Here is a 23120-nt window from a genome sequence, read left to right as displayed (position 1 = left end):
ATACAGTCTTTAGCTCGTGCCCCATACATAGTCGCAGGGGTGTTGACGACGCGCGAGCATGCGCCTCCCAAAGGGGAGGCGGTTGGTTAGCCCAACCTCTCTAGCCGAGAGCTAGTCCTAAAAAGAGGATTAGAAACAGCTTGTCTCCATGTTTTATACTCGCTTCTGGAGTGTCTTTTGCGCATGTGTATTTCCTTAGAAAGCGGAAGTGGTGTCGTCCATGTGTGCGTGTGTGAGTACATGTGTATACGTAAGCGTGTGTGTATATATATACGTGAATGTGAGTGTATGTACGCGAACGTGAATAAGTGTACATGTGTGGACGTGGGCGCGTATGTTTGTGTGCGCGTATGTATATGACAGCTTGAAATATGAATGTGTGTTTTGTGTGAGACTTGAAAAAGGCTCGTACAGAGTCTTTAGTTGAGATATAGAAGAGTTCAGATGTCAACAGTGTTAATGCTATGTGTCACATGGGTCTGAAATATCATATGAAAACTTATCTCTCAATTATATGAGTTATCTTTTCTTAATTAAAAGTTATTAAAGAGAGTCTTCATATCAGAGAGAAATTGGAAGAATTTTTAAATGTTGTGTGTGTTTTTCTCGCTTCTCTTTTATTTTCTTTCTTTGAAGATTGTAATGCTGGGTATGGGGCAGCTATACCAGCTGTCAACATTGCCCTGCTTTTTATTGAAACCAACCGAAAGCTCTTTTTAGTATCCTCAGTGTTCCCTTAAGTGCAATTGTCTGGATCTCTTTTGTGCTTAGTTCACTAGGAATATTAGTTAGGTAGGACTTCAGGTTCTTCTTCATAAGCCCTGTGCCACCTATAATAACTGGTATGATTGATATCTCCCTAAGATTCCAGTTTCTTTTCATATCATACATGAGACCTTGATATTTGGTCTGTTTCTCTCTTTCAGCTCTGTTCAGATCTCCATCAGTAGGGACACTCACTTCAACCAACGTTGCCACTCTTTCTGACTTGTGTGTGTTTGTGTTCGTTAAGTTGCAATGGATTTTAGTTATCTTTTTAGTGCCAATAGGCCCGTATGCTGCCAGTTCGACATTCAAATACAGAAGAGAGAGAACAAAAAGAAAATGTCTGGGTTTAACCTTTTTATTTACTTCCTCATGTGACGTATAATTGGGCGAGCTGGGAGGTAATCTGCATGCCTTCATCAATCAGCTTTGAGCTTGTAAATGAAAGCCATTTAACTATTAAACGCGCAAAACTTTTCCACTGGTGTTGCCACATATATATACAGGCAATTGTGCAAATAAATGAAATATTAAGGAATATTAGGGTTGAAGCGACCTGTTACCGGTGATGGAGATAAAGTGGCAACAAGTCACTTACAAATATTTCTTGGAAAAATAAATAAAAAATACCGTCAGATTGGCGTAAAAAAATAATGATGTAGATTTATTTATCGGAGAGTTACATGGAGTAGAAGTTTATTATCTAGTGAGTTCTTAGGGTAGAAATCCTTCTGACTGAGGAAATTGTTTTTTTTAATAGCTGGTTTAAGGAGTAAAGGTTATTAAAAAAAGGAGCTCATAGAATAGTTAAAATCCACATGGGTTTAGAGTTCATGGTAAGAGCATGTGTTGAAAACACGTGTTTTTTATAATAAGAGTTCATGGGAGTAGTTAAAAGTTTGTTCGTTACGAATTGCAACAAGAAAATGCCGTGGGGCTTTCCTTACATTAGCTGTAAGCGTTGCCATTTTTTTAGGGTCCTTTTTCTGGGCATCTTAGTCCTGGAGAATTACATATTTTGTACACATGTGGTGAAGGCTTTGCTTAGTGCTGCGAAAAGAAAACCCATCCTACTACGTCGAACTCTAGCCTTCTAAAGAGGAAGGGAGAAGTCCCTTATTTCCTGTCACATGATTTTTTTGAGAACCGGAAACGATGACTTCTAAAAAATGTTCCTTGTCAAGTTTGGTTCCGGCATAGTTGCTACAGGGTCATCAGCAAGCAAGTGCTAACTAAGAACTTGAGCAGGGTCTGACAAATAAAAAAATGGAGAAAAACAACATTTTGTAACAAGACATTTTTATATCTATAATTTTAGAAGAATATAAAAGTTCTTATTAGTCAGTAAGTGTCCATTTGAGCAAATTCGTATTTGGTAAAGAAAGTAGAGTAAATAGTCAGAAGGCTTCAATATGTGTATATCAATATATTCGTTAATGTGAATATACGTATGGGAGTATCAGGCAGCATGGCACTGTGTATGTGTGTTGGTTTACCTTTTTCTTGTGAGTCCATGTGTAACTGCGTGTGAGGTGATGGAGTTGTATCTAAAAGTTTGAAGTTTTTTTCACCATCCCTAGCCAAAAGCATGGAGGGGGGGTAAACATTCTTATGTCATTCGAATGCACCAGCTGGAGAATTCTGGAGAAATTTGATTACCACTGTTTTTATAAATTTAGTTAATTTGATATAGATTTGTTACATTTCGGAGTTTAAACTATTTTCATTAGTTGAAAAATATTGAGTTAACACATTCCTGTGAAAACTACTTGCCTTTGGAAGTAAATAAGAGAACATATCGCAAGTTAGCAAAGAAAGAAAGAGAGTGGCTGTTCAAGTTAGTTGTTTTTTATCATTCGTATCGATCTAACTATAGGTAAAATAGCCATGTTGACTGTAATATTCAAACTCTGAAGATAGAAAGAAAAATATTTTACTTAACTCATTTTTTTTAGTCCGGTCAGAATCAAAATCAATTTATCTAGAGTTCCATCTTCAAATCTGAAAATGGAAAAGCTAAACATGTGAGAGTTTGACAACGGAACCAAAATATAATATATTTTTCTTTTTGTATGTTCCCAGCAAATCAAGAAGACTTCGGAAGCAAAGACAAGAGTCCTGATGGCCTTTCAGATGATGCTCGACTTTTGGGGAATGGAACTCACTCCGCATAACCAATTCAAAGACTCGATAAGGTGCCATCAAAGATGGGAATTGCTTAATAGGTACATAGTTCTCTATTTCAATTTTCAAATTTTCTTATGATAATGATGATGTTACTACTATAGATCATCATCATCATCATCTAGTGATGTGACGGTTCCAATATTTTTTCTGAATTCTGATACAATTACTGATTCTGTTGAAATTCCTGATTGTGATACCATTACAGATTTCGATTCTAATTCTAAAATCACTTAAAAAGTTAGAATTTAATGGGAGGGGGTTTGTGGAGAGATTTTATCTGCTTTTAAATGTAGCTATAATTTTCTTTTTAATTAATTTCCAAATGGTTTTCCTTTTATGTATTGTGTTCATTATTTTGATAAACTTTTCCTTTCTATTTTTTACTTGTGTATTTGTGTCATTTTTGTGCTATTTTTACCAAACTATTTTTTTTTCTGGTGCCATTTTACATAAATTTGTCATTGTTTTGCTGGATGTTTGAAATCAATAAATATTTATCCTTTTATCTTTAGTACCAGCAAATAGGAATTTGGAATCGGAAATTGGCTAAACTTTTCTGATACCGATTCCAATGCCCCCAAAACTTCTGGTTTTTCTGATTCCGATTAATCATTCCAACATTATTATCATCATCATCAACAACATTTTATGCAATTCTGAATTTTTGAAATGTGAATGCTTGTTATGCTGAATTATCGGACTATTATTCTTATTTTGTTATTATTAGCACAACGTTTCGGTCGTTGCAACCTGTGACCTTCTTCAGGTGTTGAGAACATGCTTCTTGTCATACTAAGGAAAAAGAGGGTTGGCTCTGCATTACAAGAATTCGAATCGTTTGACCATTGATGATTGAACCTTCTTTATGATCTACAGACACGCCCTCAAACAAACGGTTCGAATTCTTGTAATGCAGAGCCAACCCTCTTTTTCCTTGGTAGGAAAAGAAGCATGTTCTCAACACCCGAAGAAGGTCGCAGGTTGCAGCGACCGAAACATTGTGCTAATGAGACCCAAGATGAGAATAATAGTCCGATTAATCAACATAACACAAACAACATTTTATGTCTGTATTACATGCTGACATCTTTAAGAAATTGACTTCCAGACTAACCTAACTCTGACCAGGTATTTATTTATCTCAAAACCATCCTTATCTCTGCCTCCTAGCATTTCCTTGACCTACTCCTAGCAACCAATCTTGCTATCTCAACTGTTCTACATCTACGAAAGCAAGAACTCTCATCCATTCTTTCAATATGACTAAACCAATAAAGCCTTAAGTCAAACTTGCAGAGCATGCGCTGTTTTACGGTTGTTGTAAAAATGGAACAGAAATTTCAATTTCGTTCCATTTTAATCTTTTTTTTTTTAATTGTGCCCCCCTCCAAAAAAAAAAAAAAACGAATGTAATCGAAAGAATAACATTCAACAATTGTACTTTTTATAAAAAAAAACAAAAGATTTTTTTTATAAAAATAAAATTTATTAACAAAAACAAAATAATTTGATTTTTAAACGAAAAAAGTCAATTTGGTATCCTTTTTGGTATTTTTTTTTACAGAAGTCCAATTCACCATTCACATTGGAACTGTCGACTTTTATAGGCTTTCGGGAACGTTTACACCGAATAAACATCCCAACCTCCCCATGTTATGAACGGCTTACAAAATAGACATCCCCAACCTCCCCCTGTTAATAATGGCTTTCCGTATAGACACCCCCAACCTCCCTCTGTTAATAATGGCTTTCAGAATACACATCCCCAACCTCCCCCTGTTAATAATGGCTTTCGGAATAGACACTCCCAACCTTGTCAGCATACTCAAAAACAAAAAAACAAACAAGTTGACATATCGAATGTGAATGATGAGTTAGACTTAATGTAAAAATGTATTGAGTTTAAAACGGAACAAAATTGAAATTTCCGTTCCATTTTTACAACAACCGTAAAACAGTGCATACTCCGCAAGTTTTACCAAGCCTTGTTCTGCACACATCTTTCTATATTGTCCAGATTCCACTGAGGTCATCAGATCAAAGCCTATCTTTAAGTTTAATATTACACATCCATTGTATCATTCTATCATTTCTCCCAGTATAATGCATATCCTTGAGTTCAGTTGCTTTTTCCTAGATCCACATGAGGAGTAGGCGATTGGAATCCTTTCTATAACATTACAGTGCTGTCTGAATAAAACTCCAAAGAACATGAAACATTAAACAACAAGGTTGTTTATTTTTTCTTTTATGTTTATCCATTATTGTGATACTATGGACCCCCCCCTCTAATGTTAGGAATCGAAAAAATAAAAAACTAAAGTAAAAATTATAACAAAAAGAGGAAATAGTTGATCAGCAGAACAGGAAGTAAGATTAGTAGAAAAACAAAGGAAGTAAGTGATTCACCAAGGCACACAAAGGCAATTGGAAATAGGATTGTTAATCAAGGTGTGGCAGTGACAAAGATGAAAGACCGGACATAAAGGTTAATATATTTAGAGTTAGTTTACAGACAGTTTAGGAGTGGGTGTGAGTTGGAGATAGTGATGACAGTTTACAATATACGGACAGTCTTCAGTTTGTGACAGTTGACAGCAGGTTGTATCTTGGAGCACATTGAGAGAGTTTTAGCAAACGAACTGGTGACCCAATTGATAGTCATGGCCTCGACAGATGACTAAGATGTGGATGTTAGCGTTGAGGGTCGATAGTATCATATACAGATCCAGAGTATAACAGATATCTGCAGAATGTGTTAAAGTTTGTATTTTGAGGGTTTTTTTTTTTATAATAGTGCTTTCCTTTGTTGGTAGTTGCTAAAACGACACGGCCAGAAGAAAAGATACAAGAGAAGAAATCTGCAACTACAAATCTACAATATAGTTTTTGAAATTCTTTTTCATGAGTCCAGTTGCTCCTATAATTGCTGAAATGGTGGAGATCTTCCTAAGATTCCAATTTCTTTTCATGGCGTACATAAGATACAGTTTATGTATTTTTAGATGAAATCTAAGTAGAATAAATTGTGGTATTGGTGATGATCCAATGGGTCACGTGTTCATCTAGTAACGGGTCACGTGTTCATCTAGTAAGATGTAGCCCTTTACACTTTGCCATAATGTTTTGTTTTTATTTTGTTTTATGTTTCCTGAGATTGTTTGGCATCATGTTTATTTTTTTGCTTGTTTTATTAGTTTTTTTCTGTTTTTTGTTTTGTTTTGTTTTTTTCTTCTTTCAGTAATCCATTTCTTGGCGCTTACATCACAAGAATCCTGAAGATGTTTAAAGAACTAGACCTTCACTATTTAAACTCAACCTGGCTCATTTATCTTTCGGATCTCATTTTCAAACGCAATGAATTGTCTAACTTGAAATCCACCTTTGTTAACCAATGGATTAACATATTACCAGACAAAGAAAGAAAAATAATAGTTTCCCTACATATGTCTTAGTAATAATAATAATAATAATAATAATAATAATAATAACAATAACAATAATAATAACTATTATTATTAGTGTTATTATTGTGCTTATTATTATTAGTGTTATATTTTCATTGACATAAAATTGCACGTCTAATGTTCTTATTCACGATCGATTCAAAAACCAAATGAAATAAAATTCTTTTTATACATACATGCATTTACGTTCTGGTCTTTTTTTTATAGTCACTTTTTCTTATTGTCATTTCATGTGTGACAATGATCATTTCATCTGTTTAACTAGACAAATAAACTACGCATACATGAAAACCCAATTGTAAAATACGCTTAAATATGATATTTTAATTTGTTCAGATTTTGTTTAAAGTAAAAAAAAAAGTATTTGGGTGCCATCAGCTAGAATCGAAACTGAAAACAAAATTGTAGTAATCAAAGCTGGTGACATTACCACTCTACCAACGTGACATGTATATGAACTGATTAAAAATGAAAAATAAACTAAGATGAATGTACAAAATGTATAACGATTTTTTCAATTTTGACCCATTTTTAACGCCCATAAAAACTATTTTTACCGGTTAAAGACCCGTAAAAGAATAGTCCATAAAAAAATTCAATCATTTAAGGTGCCTATCACTGCTCTGCGACTTTTAGTTTCGGAAGAGATAGAGTTTGAAAATATGGAGACAGAGAGACATATAACCTTTTATGTATTAGATTAGAAAGAGTTCTGAAACAATGGAAAAAGTCTAGGAGTAATATGAATCCTAGTTTGTTTGTTTTTTTGTTTTTTTTCTATTTTTTTTTTTTCAGGACTGTTTCTAGCTCTCTAACAATCATCGGTATCATAGTAATTCTCTTTATGTTCTAGATTTATTTTAGTTCTCTGGCAATATTTACTTTTTTTTTTATTCCTCTTTGATCTTCACTCCGAGGTCTGTTGAGACGGCGAAATCTACTATTTGGCAGTTTTTTTTTTTTTTGTTTTTCATGTCTAGTCTTCTTGCTTAGATGGATTTATCAGATTGTACCTCCACATCTAAGAGAAATTTATACTCTCTCTAACTGTGGTTAGTTGTGATAATGATGCTAACAAGCTGAAATATGTATCTCAGAACAGGTTCATGATATCAGAACACTTTAATAAACATAATTCAAGACAATTAAAAAGCCGGATAGGATAAAAATTTTGTACTGAATGTTTAGGCATTTTGTTCACTCAATATTGTCATCCATTTCTTTAATGGTTTGACCAGATATCTCTGTTAGTTTATTCTTGTCTTTGTTTTTTTTAATTTCTTACATGCTAAATAAAATATGGGTTTCCTTTTTCTAAAAAAATTTACAGGAAAAATCTACAAAAAAAGTTGCTGTGCTCGCATAGTGCTGTTGTTGTTACGGAAGCAACATGGAACCTACTACTACTACTACTACTACTACTACAGTGTATGTATGCAAGGGAGATAATAATTAAGTCATAACATGAACAAGTATATTACTAAAGATTAATGTTTGCAAGAAGATATAAATATTTTACAGTTTTAGAAGTGTAGTGGAAGTACTTGTAAGGTTTTGTCCCACAAGAAGTGCAGTAGAATTACAAGTAAATTGAGAGATAATTGGTTTGTGTGCAAGAAGTGTTAAGATAATGGAGACGAATAAAATATCAGATATGATGAAAGTGTATTTGGATGGTGAAGCTATTGAGGTTGCTTAAGTTTGTTAGGGTGGAGCAAATGCTCGTATGATTGCAAAAGTCAGAAGTGGATGGGATAAGTTCAGGGAACTTCTGCTATTACTAACTAGCAGAGTGTTACCACTGTTGATCAAGGGGAGAGTATATCAGGCATGTGTATGCCGTGTGATGCTGTATGTTGCATAGAAAGAAACGATATGAGAATGATAAGATGGATGTGTAATATGAATCAAGCTTAGATCTGATAAGCTCTTAAATTTGGACAATATAGGGAGATGTATGCAGAACAAGAGGCTTTAATGTTAACATTGAAAAAAAATGGATGAGTGTTCTTGGGTTATTAGATGCAAAACAACTGACGTAGCATGGTTTGCCACAGGTGAATGCCAAAGAAAACATGGGAGGAAATAATAAGATGAATTTGAGAGACAAAGGAACAAAGACCTGGCCAGAAATAGATTAATCTGGAAGTTAATTTCTAAAAGTTGTCCAACACATACCATCATCTAAAATGAATATCAAACCACATATGATGCTGCTGCTAATGATGATGCTGAGGAGTATAACTGTTATGTTCGTTACAAAAAAAATTACACAACTTGTAATGATGATTGCAGCATCGATTTACAGTAATTAACCCTTTTAAAATACTTTCATGAAAAATCTGAGCCCATTCAATTTCAGTGATGAAAATATTACCATTATGTAGGTTAAACTAGACTCAAGCCTTGATAGGACAAATAGTCATAGAGAAGGCATTATAAAGAAAATGGTAAAACCCTTTTTTCTTATGCAATGGACTATCTTTCCTTGCTCATACAATAGTATGAATACATTCAGGCAGTTCCCCATATGCTTTACAAACCAGTGTTCCAACTTGTAGCAAACTTTTTTTTATATGTAGCAGTTCAGCCCGACTTTGCTTGGGCCCTATCTACTGTTCATAACTTTATGTGCATATGTATATATATATTAAAAAGTTTGACTCATATCCAGGTAACCTACATCTAAAATTTCAAGTGTTTAGACCCAAAATTGGCGGAGGAGTTTGGTAGAGTTTTCAAAAGTCAAATTCTTGAACTTTGACATCTTGGCAGCTAATTTTTCAGCCAAAAACAGATTAAAAAGCTTGCCCTATATCTAAATACACTTTATGTAAAATTTCAAATGTTTAGACCAAATATTGGCTGAGTAATTTAGTAGAGACGGCAGAACTCAAATTTTTAAAACATTGACCCCAATTTTGACCCCTTAACATTTATTTTTTGGGGCTCAAATCAAATTAAAAGTTTGATCCATGTCCAAGTAACCTACATCTAAAATTTCAAGTGTTTAGACCCAAAATTAGCGAAGGAATTTGGTAGAGTTTAACTTCATAAATTTATGTAAGATTTCAACTGTTTAAACCAAAATCTGTCCATAACTTCATAAATTTATGTAAGATTTCAACTGTTTAAACCAAAATTTGTCTGAGTAATTTCATAGAGACTGCAAAGGTCAATTAAATTTGACCCCAATTTTGACCCCTTAACATTTATTATTTTGGTCTCAAATCAAAATACAAAGTTTTACCTATGTCCAAATTATCTACATCTAAAATTTCAAGTCTTTAAACCCAAAATTGACGGAGGAATTTGGTAGAACCTGCAAAGACTGTTTCAACTTTGACATTTTCGCAGCCAAATTTTTGCCCCAAAATTGATTAAAATGCTTGCCGCATGTCTAAATACCTGTTATGTATAAATTTCAAATGTTTAGACCCAAAATTGGCTGAGTATGTTTGCTAGACACCACAAAGGTCAAATCTTTTGAACTTTGACCCCTTGGCAGATCAAATTTTCAACCCAAACCAATTGAAAAGCTTGCCATATCTCTGAATACTCTTTATTTTTTATTTTTATTTTTATTTATTTATTTTTTATTCAATTTTCACCCCAAACAAGGCACAGTGCCACTGTGAAGCAGGGGGCTACTATCAAGGACTTAATTTGCAGGGGCATTATGAAGAGAGATGAGTAGAAAGATATTTGTTCACATTACACTTGAACTTCTGCATATCAGTACAGTTGGGAAAGCAGAATCCCGGAAGGGAGTTCTAAAGACCCGCAGTTCTGGGGAAGAAACTATTGGAGTAAAAGGCTTTCTTGCAACTAGGGATCTCTACTGTAAAGGGATGAGACTTAGTAGCTTGTCGGGTTTGTCGGGGGTAGTTACGTCGGGGAGGTACAAGTGTTTGCAGTTCGTCAGAGCATTCACCATTAAAGTATTTGTAGAACAGGCAGAGGGATGCAACATATCGTCGATGGGACAGAGGCGGAAGCTTAGATGACAGTTCAGGACCTATCAGGTTGGCAACTCTCTTTTAAACCCTGTCCAGGAGCGAGAGACAAGCAGCAGATGCACCAGCCCAGATGTGACAACGGTACTCCATACATGGGCGAATGGTGGCCTTGTAGAGGTACAGGATACTTTCAGGCGTAAGTAGTTTTCTAGCATGGTAGAGGGAGCCAACCTTCCTTGCAATGCTCTCAATGTATCTATTCCAGTTCATATTCCCTGTAAACGTTAGGCCGAGGAGTTTAAAAGAAGTACTTTCAGGCAATGTGTTCTTGGTCATTGCTATTGGTCGTAGAGAAGGTTTCTTGTAGTTATTGAAGGAAACAAGCTTAGTCTTAGCAGCATTGAATGTGACCATCCATTTTTGTCCCACTTCCACTACAGATTGGAGGTCATGCTCTAGTGTTTCTGCCATTTCCTTGGATATGTGTTTATTTGTTTTCCCCTCATATCTGTTATAGAGAGTGGTGTCATCGGAAAATATACCCATCTCTGAAACAATTTTATCAGGGAGGTCATTTATGAATATCAGGAATAATAGAGGTCCAAGGATAGACCCCTGAGGAACTCCCGTATTTATGTCATATTGTTTAAATGTATGACCGTCGAGGACAACTTGGATTTTTCTCTTACTTAAGAAGGATTTAATTACATTATGAATTCTTCCAGTGATTCCATATGATCTAATTTTCCTTAGAAGACCATCGTGCCATACCCTGTCAAAAGCTTTAAATATATCAAGGGCTACTGCTCTACCCTCCCCTGTTTTGTCCAGTGAACGGTATATACACTCAGAAACTACAGTTAAGATATCTGCTGTTGAACGGGCTTGCCTGAATCCATATTGTTTGTCAGTCAGGAGTTTAGCAGCTGTTAGGTGCTGGACTAGGGCTTGATTAACTAAGGACTCAAATATTTTGGCGAAAAGTGGGAGGAGGCTAATGGGGCGATAATTTAGTGGGTCAGTTCTTTCACCAGAATTCTTGAAGACTGGTATCACAGAAGCGGTTTTCCAGCACTCGGGAAAGCAAGATTCATTATGGCATTTATTGTAAAGTTTGGAGAGAACTGGAGCAACCTCGGCAGAGCATTTTTTTAATAGCACAGCCGGGATGAGATCTGGTCCACATGCTTTTGAGGTGTCTAGGTTTATTTATAATAGCATGTACCTGGGAAGGGGTGATTTTCAAATTGTTTAGTGTGGCATCTGTTCGCAAAGGAAAGTCTGGGAGGGAGTGGTGTACCGGGTCCAGTGTGGAGTTTGAGGCAAACCGACTGGCAAGCAGATTAGCCTTGTCAGTTGCCGTGCAAGCAACCTCATGATTGTTTGATAGTGGGGGAATAGTTGACTGCCCATTATTTACTATGCTGTTGTAGATTTTCCAAAAATCCTGGGTTCCTAATTTCTGTGCTTCGATGCGTTTTCTGGTGGTTTCAGAGTAATCTGTCTTAGCTGTCTCTATCACTCTCTTACAATTATTTCTAGCTTCTATATACTTCTGTTTATTTGAGCTGGACTTATGTCGGTATAATCTGCGGAACGCATGCTGCCTTTGACAAATGGCAGCTGCACAAGCAGAAGTAAACCATTGGAGAGAGTGGGGCTTGCTATAGAATTTCCGTGCGGGAACATGTGCTTCAATTGCAGTTTTGAACCATTCAGTGGTCTCATTTGCACACTGTTCCACTGGAAGAGTAAAGATATTTTGCCATGGGGCATCTCTGATGAGTTCCCTGATGGCTTCCCAATCAGCCTTTTTGTAATACTTCGTTGTTTTGAGTAGTGGGTCTTCAGTTTTAAAGTGAGAATTTAGGCCGATTTCTACCATTATCACAGCGTGATCAGCATTCCCAAGTGGGCTATGGGCATTTGTTGTACAATCATCGGGAACCGTTGTCAGAAAGAGATCTAGAAGTGAGGTATGGTGATCTTGCTGGTCTGGGAAACGTGTCGGAAATGTAACCATCTGAGATAGTGAATGGGATATAGAGAAGCTATGTGTTGTGCTACCAGCTACATCTGTGTAATTAGAGAATCCTAGCCAGTTACTGTGGTGGACATTGAAGTCACCAAATACATGTACTTGTGCGCTAGTATCGAGGGAGAGTGCTATATCTATGCTGTCTGAGACTTTATTTATTAGGGTACAGTCTTGGTTTGAGGGAGAGCGGTAGAGAAAATACAAGTAGCTAATATTGTGTTGCATATTTAGTCTGAAGTACATAAAGGCCTGGTTGTCTGATTCTAGTTTTATTTCTCTAGTCAGGGAGAGGGTGTTACGAATATAGACTCCAAGCCAATGCATATGTCTGTCCGAGTCCTTACGGTAGAGTGGGAGATAACCAGGCATTTTAAAGTGGTTAGAGGGAATGGAGGAGTGAAGGTTAGTTTCACTTAATGCTAAGATATCCGGGGTGTTTACAAGGAGAAATGACTCAACATCATCTAAGTTAGTTCTAAGCCCGCGGATATTCGTAAATGCAAGCCTCAAGGGAGGAGGCAGGTTGGTTTTCTTTGAGTTTTGTCCTGGTCTCTCGGCCCCACAACAGCAGAGTTACTATCTTTAAGAGCATATCTGAGAAAATAGACCACATCCTGTCTGCACATCCCTCGGCTAACATCCACATCTGTGGTGACTTCAACGTCCATAACGTAGAATGGCTAATCCATTCAAATAAGACAGACGATGAGGGGAGGTTTTGTCATGATTTTGCCATTGCTTATGACCTCACTCAGATTGTTCGCGAACGCACCCGTGTGCCCGATAAACCCGGTCAATATGCAAGCCTCCTAGACCTTTTTCTCTCAACTTCCCCTGAGCTATGTTCATGTTCCGTTCTATCTCCTCTAGGATCCTCCGACCACTCAGTTGTATCAGTTAAAATAAAAACGAAATGTAATAAGTCCCCTGACGTACCCCATCCACCGTACTGTATATCGATACTCTATGGCTGACTGGGATAGCTTCCGTACATTCATATCTGATTTACCTCTGCACTCCATGTTTAAAAAGGAAGTGTCCTCTATAGTATCAGATCTGACTGAATGGTTAATTGTAGGCATAGACCAATTCATACCATCTAAAAAATTCCAACAAAAACCTAACAACCAGCCATGGTTCTCCCCAGAATGTGCTGCTGCTATCGCGCACAGAAATCACTTTTTCCATAGCTACCAACGTAATAGATGCACTGAGACTAAAGCTGCTTTCAGGACTGCCAGCAACCACTCTAAAAGAGTAATAAAAAATGCAAGAGAGTTATATGCCCAGTCTGTTAAATCCAAGGTAGCTGATCAGCAGCTTGGTTCCCACCAATTTTGGCAAATAGCAAACAGGATCCTGAACAGAAGCATGCACTCTATCCCAACCATCACCAATGGACCTGAGATCATCTCTTCAGCATCAGACAAGGCCAAACTATTTGCAAAGAACTTTGCAGCTAATTCTACCCTATGCGACGAAGGCCATCAACTCCCCATATTTCCTCCTATAACACAGAACACGCTAGGTAACATACAAATATCTGTGCATGAGGTTGCCAAACTAATCAAGAACCTTGATTCCAGTAAAGCAACTGGCCCTGACGGCATCCCAATTATAGTGTTAAAAAAGCTTCAACCAGAACTTGCTCCCATACTTACGAAACTGTTTAAGCGTTGCCTTAAGGAGAAGTGCTTTCCGACTCCCTGGAAGACCTCATCAGTTTGCCCTGTATTTAAGAATTCAGGTGATAAGTCATCTCCCTCTCAGTACAGATCAATAAGTCTCCTGTGTGTTATGAGTAAGTTGCTGGAATCCATATTAAATAGAGAAATAGTTAACCACCTCAGCAGAAACAACCTTCTTAGTGACACACAATATGGTTTCCGCTCTGCAAGATCTACCGCAAATGTGCTAACGGTTATATCTCACAGGATTAGTGAATCTCTTGACAAAGGCTTCCTTTCTAGGGCAATTGCTCTTGACATATCAAAGGCCTTCGACAAGGTATGGCATAAGGGTCTACTTCACAAGATTTCCAGCTACGGTATAACTGGAATTGTTTTCTCAATTATTAAATCATTTCTCTCCGATAGGCTCATAAGAGTAGTGGTAGATGGACAAAAATCAGAGGCCTGCAGTATTAATGCTGGAGTCCCTCAGGGGTCAATCCTGGGCCCAACTCTCTTCCTGATCTACATCAATGACCTCCCTAAACACATACTTAAATCATTCGTTGACATCTATGCTGATGACACGACCATCTACGGCAACACATCAAAGGCTGTAAATGACAAAGTTCTCTCTGATTCTCTCTCCTCTGATCTCGAGCGCGTGGTTCAGTGGGGGAAGACGTGGCTGGTTACCTTTAATGTGTCTAAAACCAAACTCCTATCCTTACATCATCAACGCTCTGATCCCCATCTGGCATCAATTGGGATGGATGGCTCTCGTCTGGGAGAGGCCCCGTGTTTTGACAAGCTTCATTTTTTTCTACAAACCGAACATAAGCCGTTGATATCCATTTTTGGATCAAAAAAAGGACTTCCAACATTCACTGCGAACTGACTATTAAGATGGGGAATTATTCTGCTGAACTATAATTTTACAATTCAATTTTTCCCCTCAAAACAACTAGCCCATGCAGACGGTCTATCGAGACTGATTCCTGCCAAAATGGAACCTCTTGAAGATTCAGTAATCGTGGCACTACGTATTAATAGTGATGTAAAAACCATGATAAACAATATTATCTGTGAACTGCCGGTCACACTTCAGGAAATTAAGTCAGAATCCCTAAATGACAATTTCATTCAAACCACGAAGCAGAAATTAGCACTGGGTGACACCAGTTCAGACATTTTTTCTGGTTGCCACGAAATACTGTTATATGGTGAAAGGGTTGTCATCCCCCAAACCCTTCAAAAAAGAATTCTCAAGGATTTTCACATGGGGCATCCAGGAATAAACAGAATGAAAAGCCTAATGAGAAGTTTTGTTTATTGGCCAGCTATGGTGAACAGATGCAAAGGCTGTGCTTTGGCTGCAAAAGCACCACTGATAACCTTGACCTAAGGCTGAACAACCATGGTTGAGGATCTACATCAATTATGCGGGACCTGTGGAGGATTTTTACTACCTGATAGTAGTTGACTCTTATTCTAAATGGCCAGAGGTACTAAGATGCAAAAAACGGACCACGGCAACAACGACAAACTTTTTATTGGAATTGTTTGCTCGGTTTGGGGTTGTAGACTGTTTGGTTAGCGACAACGCTACACAGTTCACCTCGACAGAGTTCAGAGAATTCTGTGAGACGTATCAAGTCAAGCATATTACGAAACCCCAGTACCACGCCAGAAGCAACGGCCAGGCCAAACGCTTTGTCGATACGCTTAAAAGGGCATTAAAAAAGGCATCCGGTACACCGACAGAAAAGGCCCTTCAGCAACTTCTGCAGGTTTACAGAATCACAAGAAATCTGAACAAACCAGATGCAGGATCCCCAGCAGAAACCATGTTTGGATGGAAAATAAAATCCATATTTGATAAACTGCTACCCAAACACATAGTACACAACAGAACCTCTACAATGCCAACGAAACGGCTTAACAGTGGAGATAACGTGTATTTTAGACATTTTAGAAATAACATTTACGAAGAATCGGCCATGTTACATACATCATTCAAGGCCCAAAGTTCCAACATAAGAGGCACCTGAACCAAATCAGGAAATGCTTCTATGAGGATCAAGAAGAACCACCGCAGGACGGCAGTGAGGGACTGAAACTGTGTATGACTGTTTTGACATAGACCCTCCAAAAGGGATGTCAGAACCGAGATGCTCCGGCAGAAAAAGGAAGCGCACAGAAACCCCAAAAGGAAGAAATACTGATTTTCACAACCACGGAAATCAGCTTGGAAGGGAGGTGTTGTGGGGGAATCACCCCCCCCCCCAAATGGACTGTTCTATCCATTATATAAACCATAGACCTTTTGATCCCAGGTGTGGATTAAACACCAGAGCGACCCTCGCCTGCTCGGTGACATTTACTACTCTTTTCAATTGTAACCTTTTTACATTGTTGTTCCAGTAATACATTGTTTAAACTCTATTCCGTTGTTCTTTGTGGCTTATTGCAAGCCATAACAAACAGTAATCAATCAATCAACACATTCTTATGGAAAAATGGTGCTACCTGATCAGGTTATCCGAAGATACTGGCTTTCTGATCAAAAATGCACCAAACGTTGATGTTATTGTTTTTTTTTCCTTTCTCTTTACAAAATTCAATCATGCTCTGCAAAGTAAAAAACGAAAGCAATTTTTCTCTACAAAACCACCAAACCAAATATCATGAATAAATATTTGAAAATATAAACAGCTTGGAGCATAAAATGCTTTTTCAAAATTATTGAATGCGACATTAAATAACATGAATAGGGTTGATATGCCAGAAAACAAGACAACCAAACCAAACATAATAAATAAATATTTGAAAATATAAATAAATTGAAGCATAAAATGTTTTTAAAAAAACTACTACTCCTTCACAGTGTTAATAAAGCTTTTGTTCCGTTCACACGTGTGTCTCTATATTCTCTCAGTGTTATCACTAACCCTTTGACTAGTCCGCATAATACAACAGCATGGACATTCTCCGCTTCCCAGCAGCATGGATAGTATTGAATTCTGGACAATAGCCAAGGGAAATTCTCTGCAACAGACATTCACATTCTAATCTTTAAAATGGCAGCCCTACCACCTAGAAATCCAATTATTTTCAGATTGAAAACGGAAGTTTCAATAGAAACTGGTTTTTAAATGTTATATTATTTTTTTTATTATTTTTTTTTTTACATGGATGTCACCACTTATTAAGGCCCGGAGGCCACTCGGGGATAAGGGTTATTGTGTGTACAGTAATCAATTGGACAATATCATAATAATTGTTCGTGATGGAAATCTGATAAAATGTTTTACTTAAGGGGGCAGTTCATCAGGAATTTGTTTATATTGGACTTGAAGACATCCAAGTTGTAGTCAGGTAGGAAACAAGCAGATGGAACAGAGTTCCACAGGAATGCACTTCTAAGAAAGAGGCTTTGTTCATGGAATCTACGTTTTGGTTTTGGCACAGATAAAGAGTGGGGAAAATTTTTGACAGTGGTTTCAGCTAGACGGGTGTTTTTCATGAAAGATTGGCGAGGGGGTACCAGAGATTGGAGCTCAGACAAGCATTTCCCATGGAAATAACGATAAAACAACGACAGGCTCGCAACGTCCCTTCTGTGGGAAAGAGGTTGCAGGGAACACTAGGCTATATTTTGTATTCTGTCAAGGCAGGATAGGCTGTTTTTAGCAGCTCCTGCCCAGATATGGCAGCAGTACTTCATCCTTGGAAATACTTGGCTTTTATATAGATAGAGAATTGCGTCAGCAGTGAGATATATACTGGAATTTTTCCAGCGACCTTGGCAACAGATTTGATGCACGTGTTCCATTTCAGATCAGGAGTAAAGGTCAAACCCAGAAGCTTGTCAAAACATGGAGCCTCCTCAAGACGAGAGCCATCCATTTAAATTAATGCCAGATGGGGATCAGAGCGTTGATGCTGTAAAGATAGAAGCTTGGTTTTAGATGCATTAAAAGTAACCAGACACCCCTTCCTCCACTGTACCATATGCTCAAGATCAGAGGAGAGAGAATTAGAAAGAACTTTGTCATTTACAGCCTTTGATGTGTTGCCATAGATGGTCGTGTCATCAGCATAGATGTCAACGAATGATTTAAGTGATTTGAGTGACTCTAGTATTAATACTGAGGGCCTCTGATAACTGCCCATCAACCACTACTCTTATGAGCTTATCAGAGAGAAATGATTTAATGATTGAGAAAACATTTCCAGTTATACCGTAGCTGGAAATCTTGTGAAGTAGATGGTCATGTCATCAGCATAGATGTCAACGAATGATTTAAGTATGTGTTTCAGGAGATAATTGATGTAGATCAGGAAGAGAGTTGGGCCCAGGATTGACCCCTGAGGGACATCAGCATTAATACTGTGGGCTTCTGATTTCTGCCCATCAACCATTACACTTATGAGCCTATGAGAAATGATTTAATAATTGAGAAAACATTTTCAGTTATACTGTAGCTGGAAATCTTGTGAATAGGCCCTTATGTCATACCTTATCAAAGGCTTTTGATATGTCAAGAGAAATTGCCCTAGAAAAGAAACCTTGGTCAAGAGATTCACTAATCGTATGAGATATAACCGTTAGCACATCTGATGTAGATCTAGCAGAATGAAAACCATATTGCATGTCACTAAGAAAGTTATTTCTGCTGAGGTGGTTGACTACTTCTTTATTTAATATGGATTCCAGCAACTTACTCATAACACACAGGAGACTTATTGATCTGTACTGAGAGGGAGATGACTTATCACCTGAATTCTTAAATACAGGGCATACTGATGATGTTTACCAGGGTGTTGGGAAGCACTTCTCCTTAAGGCAATGCTTAAACAGTTTTGTAAGTATGGAGGCAAGTTCTGGTTGAAGCTTTTTCAGCACTATAATTGGAATTCCGTCAGGGCCAGTTGCTTTACTGGAATCAAGGTTCTTGAGTAGCTTGGCGACATCATGCACAGATATGTGTATGCTGCATAGCGTGTTGTCTGTTATAGGAGGAAATACGGAGAGTTGATGGCCTTCGTTGCATAGGGTAGAATTAGCTGCAAAGTTCTTTGCAAATAGTTTGGCCTTATCTGATGCTGATAAGATGATCTCAGGTCCATTGGTGATGGTTGGGATAGAGTGCATGCTTCTGTTCAGGATCCTGTTTGCTATTTGTTAAAACTGTTGGGAACCAAGCCGCTTCTCAGCTACTTTGGATTTAACGGACTGAGCATATAGCTCTTTTGCATTTTTATTCCTCTTTTAGAGTGGTTGCTGGCAGTCCTGAAAGCAGCTTTAGTCTCAGTACATCTATTACGTTGGTAGTTATGGAAAAAGTGATTACTTTGCGCAGTGGCAGAAGCACATTCTGGGGAGAACCATGGCTGGCTGTTAGGTTTTTGTTGGAATTTTTTAAATGGTATGAATCGGTCTATACCTATAATTAACCATTCGGTCAGGTCTGATACTACAGAGGACACATCCTTTTTAAACATGAAATGCAGAGGTAGATCAGGTATAAATGTATGGAAGCTATCCCAGTCAGCCATAGACTATCGATATACAGTACGGTAGAGAGGTACGTCTGAAGACTTATACATTTCATTTTTATCTTAACTGATACAACTGAGTGGTCGGAGGATCCTAGAGGAGATAGAATAGAACATGAACATAGCTCAGGGGAAGTTGTGAGAAAAAGGTTTAGAAGGCTTGCATACTGACCGGTAGTATCGGGCACACAGGTGGGTTTGTGAACAATCTGAGTGAGGTCATAGGCAATAGAGAAATCATGACGAACCCTCCCCTCATCATCTGTCTTGTTTGAGTGGGTCAGCCATTCCACATTGTGGACATTGAAGTCACCACAAATGTAGATGTTAGCCGAAGGATGAGCAGACAGGATGTGGTCAATTTTCTCAGATATACTCTTAAAGATAGTAACTCTGCTGTTGTGAGGTGATAGAGGGCAAATATAAATGCAGTCGTGTAAGCAAGTGCAACCCGGAAGCACATATAAGGTAAATTAGGGTCTTCTCTGGAGATATCCCTACCACACAGAAAGCCATCTTTAATGTAGGCACATATTCCATGCCCATTAAAGCCTATTTTCGCAGATTTGATGATATATTTAGGATTGATTGCAAGTCATGGAGTGAGCAGATGAAGGTTCATCTTTTATTACAAAAATTGGGAGCTGTGGAACATATTTGTTGCGAGGCTATATAATGCATGTTCACGACTTAAAAATAAAGACAACCATTATATAGCCTCGCAACAATTGGTGACCCTGACGTGATATATTGCTTAAATATGACAGTCTTGAATTGTTCATATTGTGTGCTCTATGTGTATGCATCTTACAAGTAACAATATTTATGTGAAAAATATACAAGCCTACCTCATGTTATTGCTGTCGCTCTCCAAGTGCATGCTTATGAAGCGCGTGGTTTATTGTGTGCATGGCTTGATGTCAAGCAAAAAAGAGAGAGAGAAAAAGGACGTAAACGAAAGGTTATGTCAAAGGTCACCGGAAATATACGCGTGTCAAAGTTATGTTATGTTTGCGCATGCTCTGCTCTATGCGTGTGTGCTACTGCACACAGCTTGTTCTGTGTCTGTGTGTTTGATCCAGACAAAGCAAATTTGGCAGGTCTAAACGGCTCACTATATATTAAGTTCATGGACTACATCATCTCTAAACAGACAAGTGAATTGTCCTTTGACGAGACAGTGAAATCTTTGATAGAATTATACTGTCCAAAAATCAGCTTATTCCATAAAAATAAAGATGCATCAACCTGACCTGCAAAGAAGACCAAGATTACACCACGACTTCGGACTATCCTTATTGACGGCTGACAACTTTAAGATCCTGATTTTTATTCAAGTCTTAGTGTCAACCAAGGATGCTGAACTCAGACGTCAGCACTAAACAGATTGGAAAAGGAACCGAACATAACCCTTCAACAATTGACTAAGGAATGCCAAAGAATCATCTCAGAGAAGCAAGACTCCAAAAATATAGAAGAGGCAGGTGTAGCAAACATTAGAAAGGTACGAAGTAACAAAAAATCTTACTCTTCAAAGAGTCAAGTGAAAGCTAAACATGACCCCTGGTAAAAATCCCAAAACAAACCTGAGTTACCTCGTTACCCATGCCAAGGATGTGGAGAACTCCACTGGCAGAAGGATTGTCCATACAGGTCCCAGAAATGTGATTGGTGCAGATGCAATGGACACAAAACCTCACATTGCAGAATAAAAGGATCCCACAAGAGCTATGTAAAAACAACAAGGACTCAAGCAGAGGACGCAAATGTACAGAAGTACATGATGGTATAAATGGGGGAATAGAAGGTTAGACTGTGACTTGACTTTGTCCATCATAAACCACCATGCTTGGTGCAAAATCAGAAAACTGAAGATGATTAAAACTAAGAAAGTGGGTCGTTCAATAACTGGAGAAAGAATAAGATTTGAAAGTGAGATTACCACCAACGTAATGTTGAAGGGAAAAATAATGAACCTCAAGGTGTTTGTATTAAAAAAATACTAATAACTTTTTTGAGAGAGACTGGATCGAAAAATTTGACCTCTGGGACTCGCCCATTAGCGATTTTTATCAAAAAGTGGATAACTTACAGCTGAAGTTGAAAAACTAAAGAAATACCTGAAGGAGTCATTCCCCAATATTTTTTTGGGGACAAACTAGGCAACTGTACAAAAATAGAGGTGAAGTTCAAGTTACAAGACAATGCCACACCAATCTTCAAAAAGAAACGCAGTGTACCGCTTGTCTCTATACAAAAGATTGATATAGAACTAGACAGACTCGTCAAAGCATGAATTTTGATCCCAGTCGACTACTGCGAGTGGGTTGCTCCCACCCTGTATGTAAAGAAGAAATCAAAGGATATCAGTCTGCATAGACTTCTTGACCGGATCATCATTATCCACTACTCAGACCTGAGGAAGTTTTACAAAACTAAATGGAGGGAAAATATTCTCAAAAATAGATCTGAGTAAAGTGTACCTACAGATTCTCGTTGACAAAGAAAGCTCAAAACTCCTATGCATTACCACTCACAAGGACCATTTAAGTTCAATAGGTTAGCTTTAGGGATTAACGTCGCATCAGCTATCTTTCAACAGATAATCAACACGATGTTGAGCAGCCTTAAATTTTTCATTGGATACCTGGATGATATTCTAATGAAAAGCGAATCTATAGAGCAACATAGAAAATACGTTTTTCAGGTATTTGAAAAGATAAACGTATATGGCTTCACACTTAAAGACACCAAATGTGAATTTTTCCTCGACCAAATAAAATACTTTGGGCCGATAATAGATAGGAATGGTAGATGGCCCAATCCAGAAAGGTTCATAGCAATAAAAAAAACATGCCTGAGCCATACACCATAATATGCACACTCCGACTTACCACTCCAGGTCAAACATAATATGCACACATTGCACGCACCTTTAAATGCACTACTTAGGAAAGACAAGGTTTGGAACTGGACCACGGAATGCACTACAGCGTTTGAAAAGCTAAAAGAGGTGATCACATCGGAACTGTTTCTGACCCATTACAACCCAGATTTAGACATTATCGTCCCAACTGACGCAAGTGCATATGGAATTAGTGCGTGTATCCTGCATGAAATGCCGACGGTTCTACAAAACCAACAGCACATGTGTCGGGAACCCTACTACCTGCAGAAAAAAAATTATTCCCAGATAGAGAAAAAACCTTAAGCATCATTTTCGTGGTTATAAGATTTCACAGATTTCTCCATGGACGACATTTTAAACTTCAAATGGACCATATTTTTGGCTCAAAGAAAGGATTGCCTACACATATGGCAAACAGGCTCCAAAGATGGGGAACAATCCTATTAAATTATGACTTTGATATGGAGTTCCTTCCATCAAAGAAATTAAAACATGCAGACAGAGTATCCCGGTTAATACTAAGGAATGGTGAACCACTTGAAGACTTAGTGATCACATCACTAC

At 37.7% G+C, this 23120-nt stretch overlaps 2 protein-coding genes across 3 annotated transcripts in view; one reads left to right on the top strand and one right to left on the bottom strand.

The window, feature by feature from the left end:
• The window catches only part of LOC145265473 (opioid growth factor receptor-like protein 1), a 53696-nt gene extending 47102 nt beyond the window's left edge, over positions 1-6594 (top strand). The window contains exons 5-7 of one of the 2 annotated variants that reach the window (XM_080121340.1): positions 2848-2990; positions 6194-6419; positions 6450-6594. In XM_080121340.1, coding sequence (XP_079977466.1) covers positions 2848-2990; positions 6194-6407 — 357 coding nt within the window. In that variant the 3' untranslated portion in view covers positions 6408-6419; positions 6450-6594. Of the gene's footprint in view, positions 1-2847; positions 2991-6193 lie in introns of both variants that reach the window. The other variant, XM_080121339.1, reaches the window with a different exon arrangement.
• The window catches only part of LOC145265470 (DDB1- and CUL4-associated factor 17-like), a 237642-nt gene extending 217101 nt beyond the window's left edge, over positions 1-20541 (bottom strand). Inside the window, exon 1 of the mRNA XM_080121336.1 lies at positions 20497-20541. The gene's annotated coding sequence lies outside the window, so the exon portion shown is untranslated. The remainder of the gene's footprint in view (positions 1-20496) is intronic.
• Positions 20542-23120: the final 2579 nt, after the last annotated feature.

The sequence above is a fragment of the Euprymna scolopes genome, chromosome 40, assembly GCF_053919585.1.
Source record: "Euprymna scolopes isolate OS-2025 chromosome 40, ASM5391958v1, whole genome shotgun sequence".
NCBI classification, from domain to species: domain Eukaryota; kingdom Metazoa; phylum Mollusca; class Cephalopoda; order Sepiida; family Sepiolidae; genus Euprymna; species Euprymna scolopes.
Note: the sequence above shows the minus strand (reverse complement) of the source record. Positions and strands in the feature narration are given on the sequence as shown.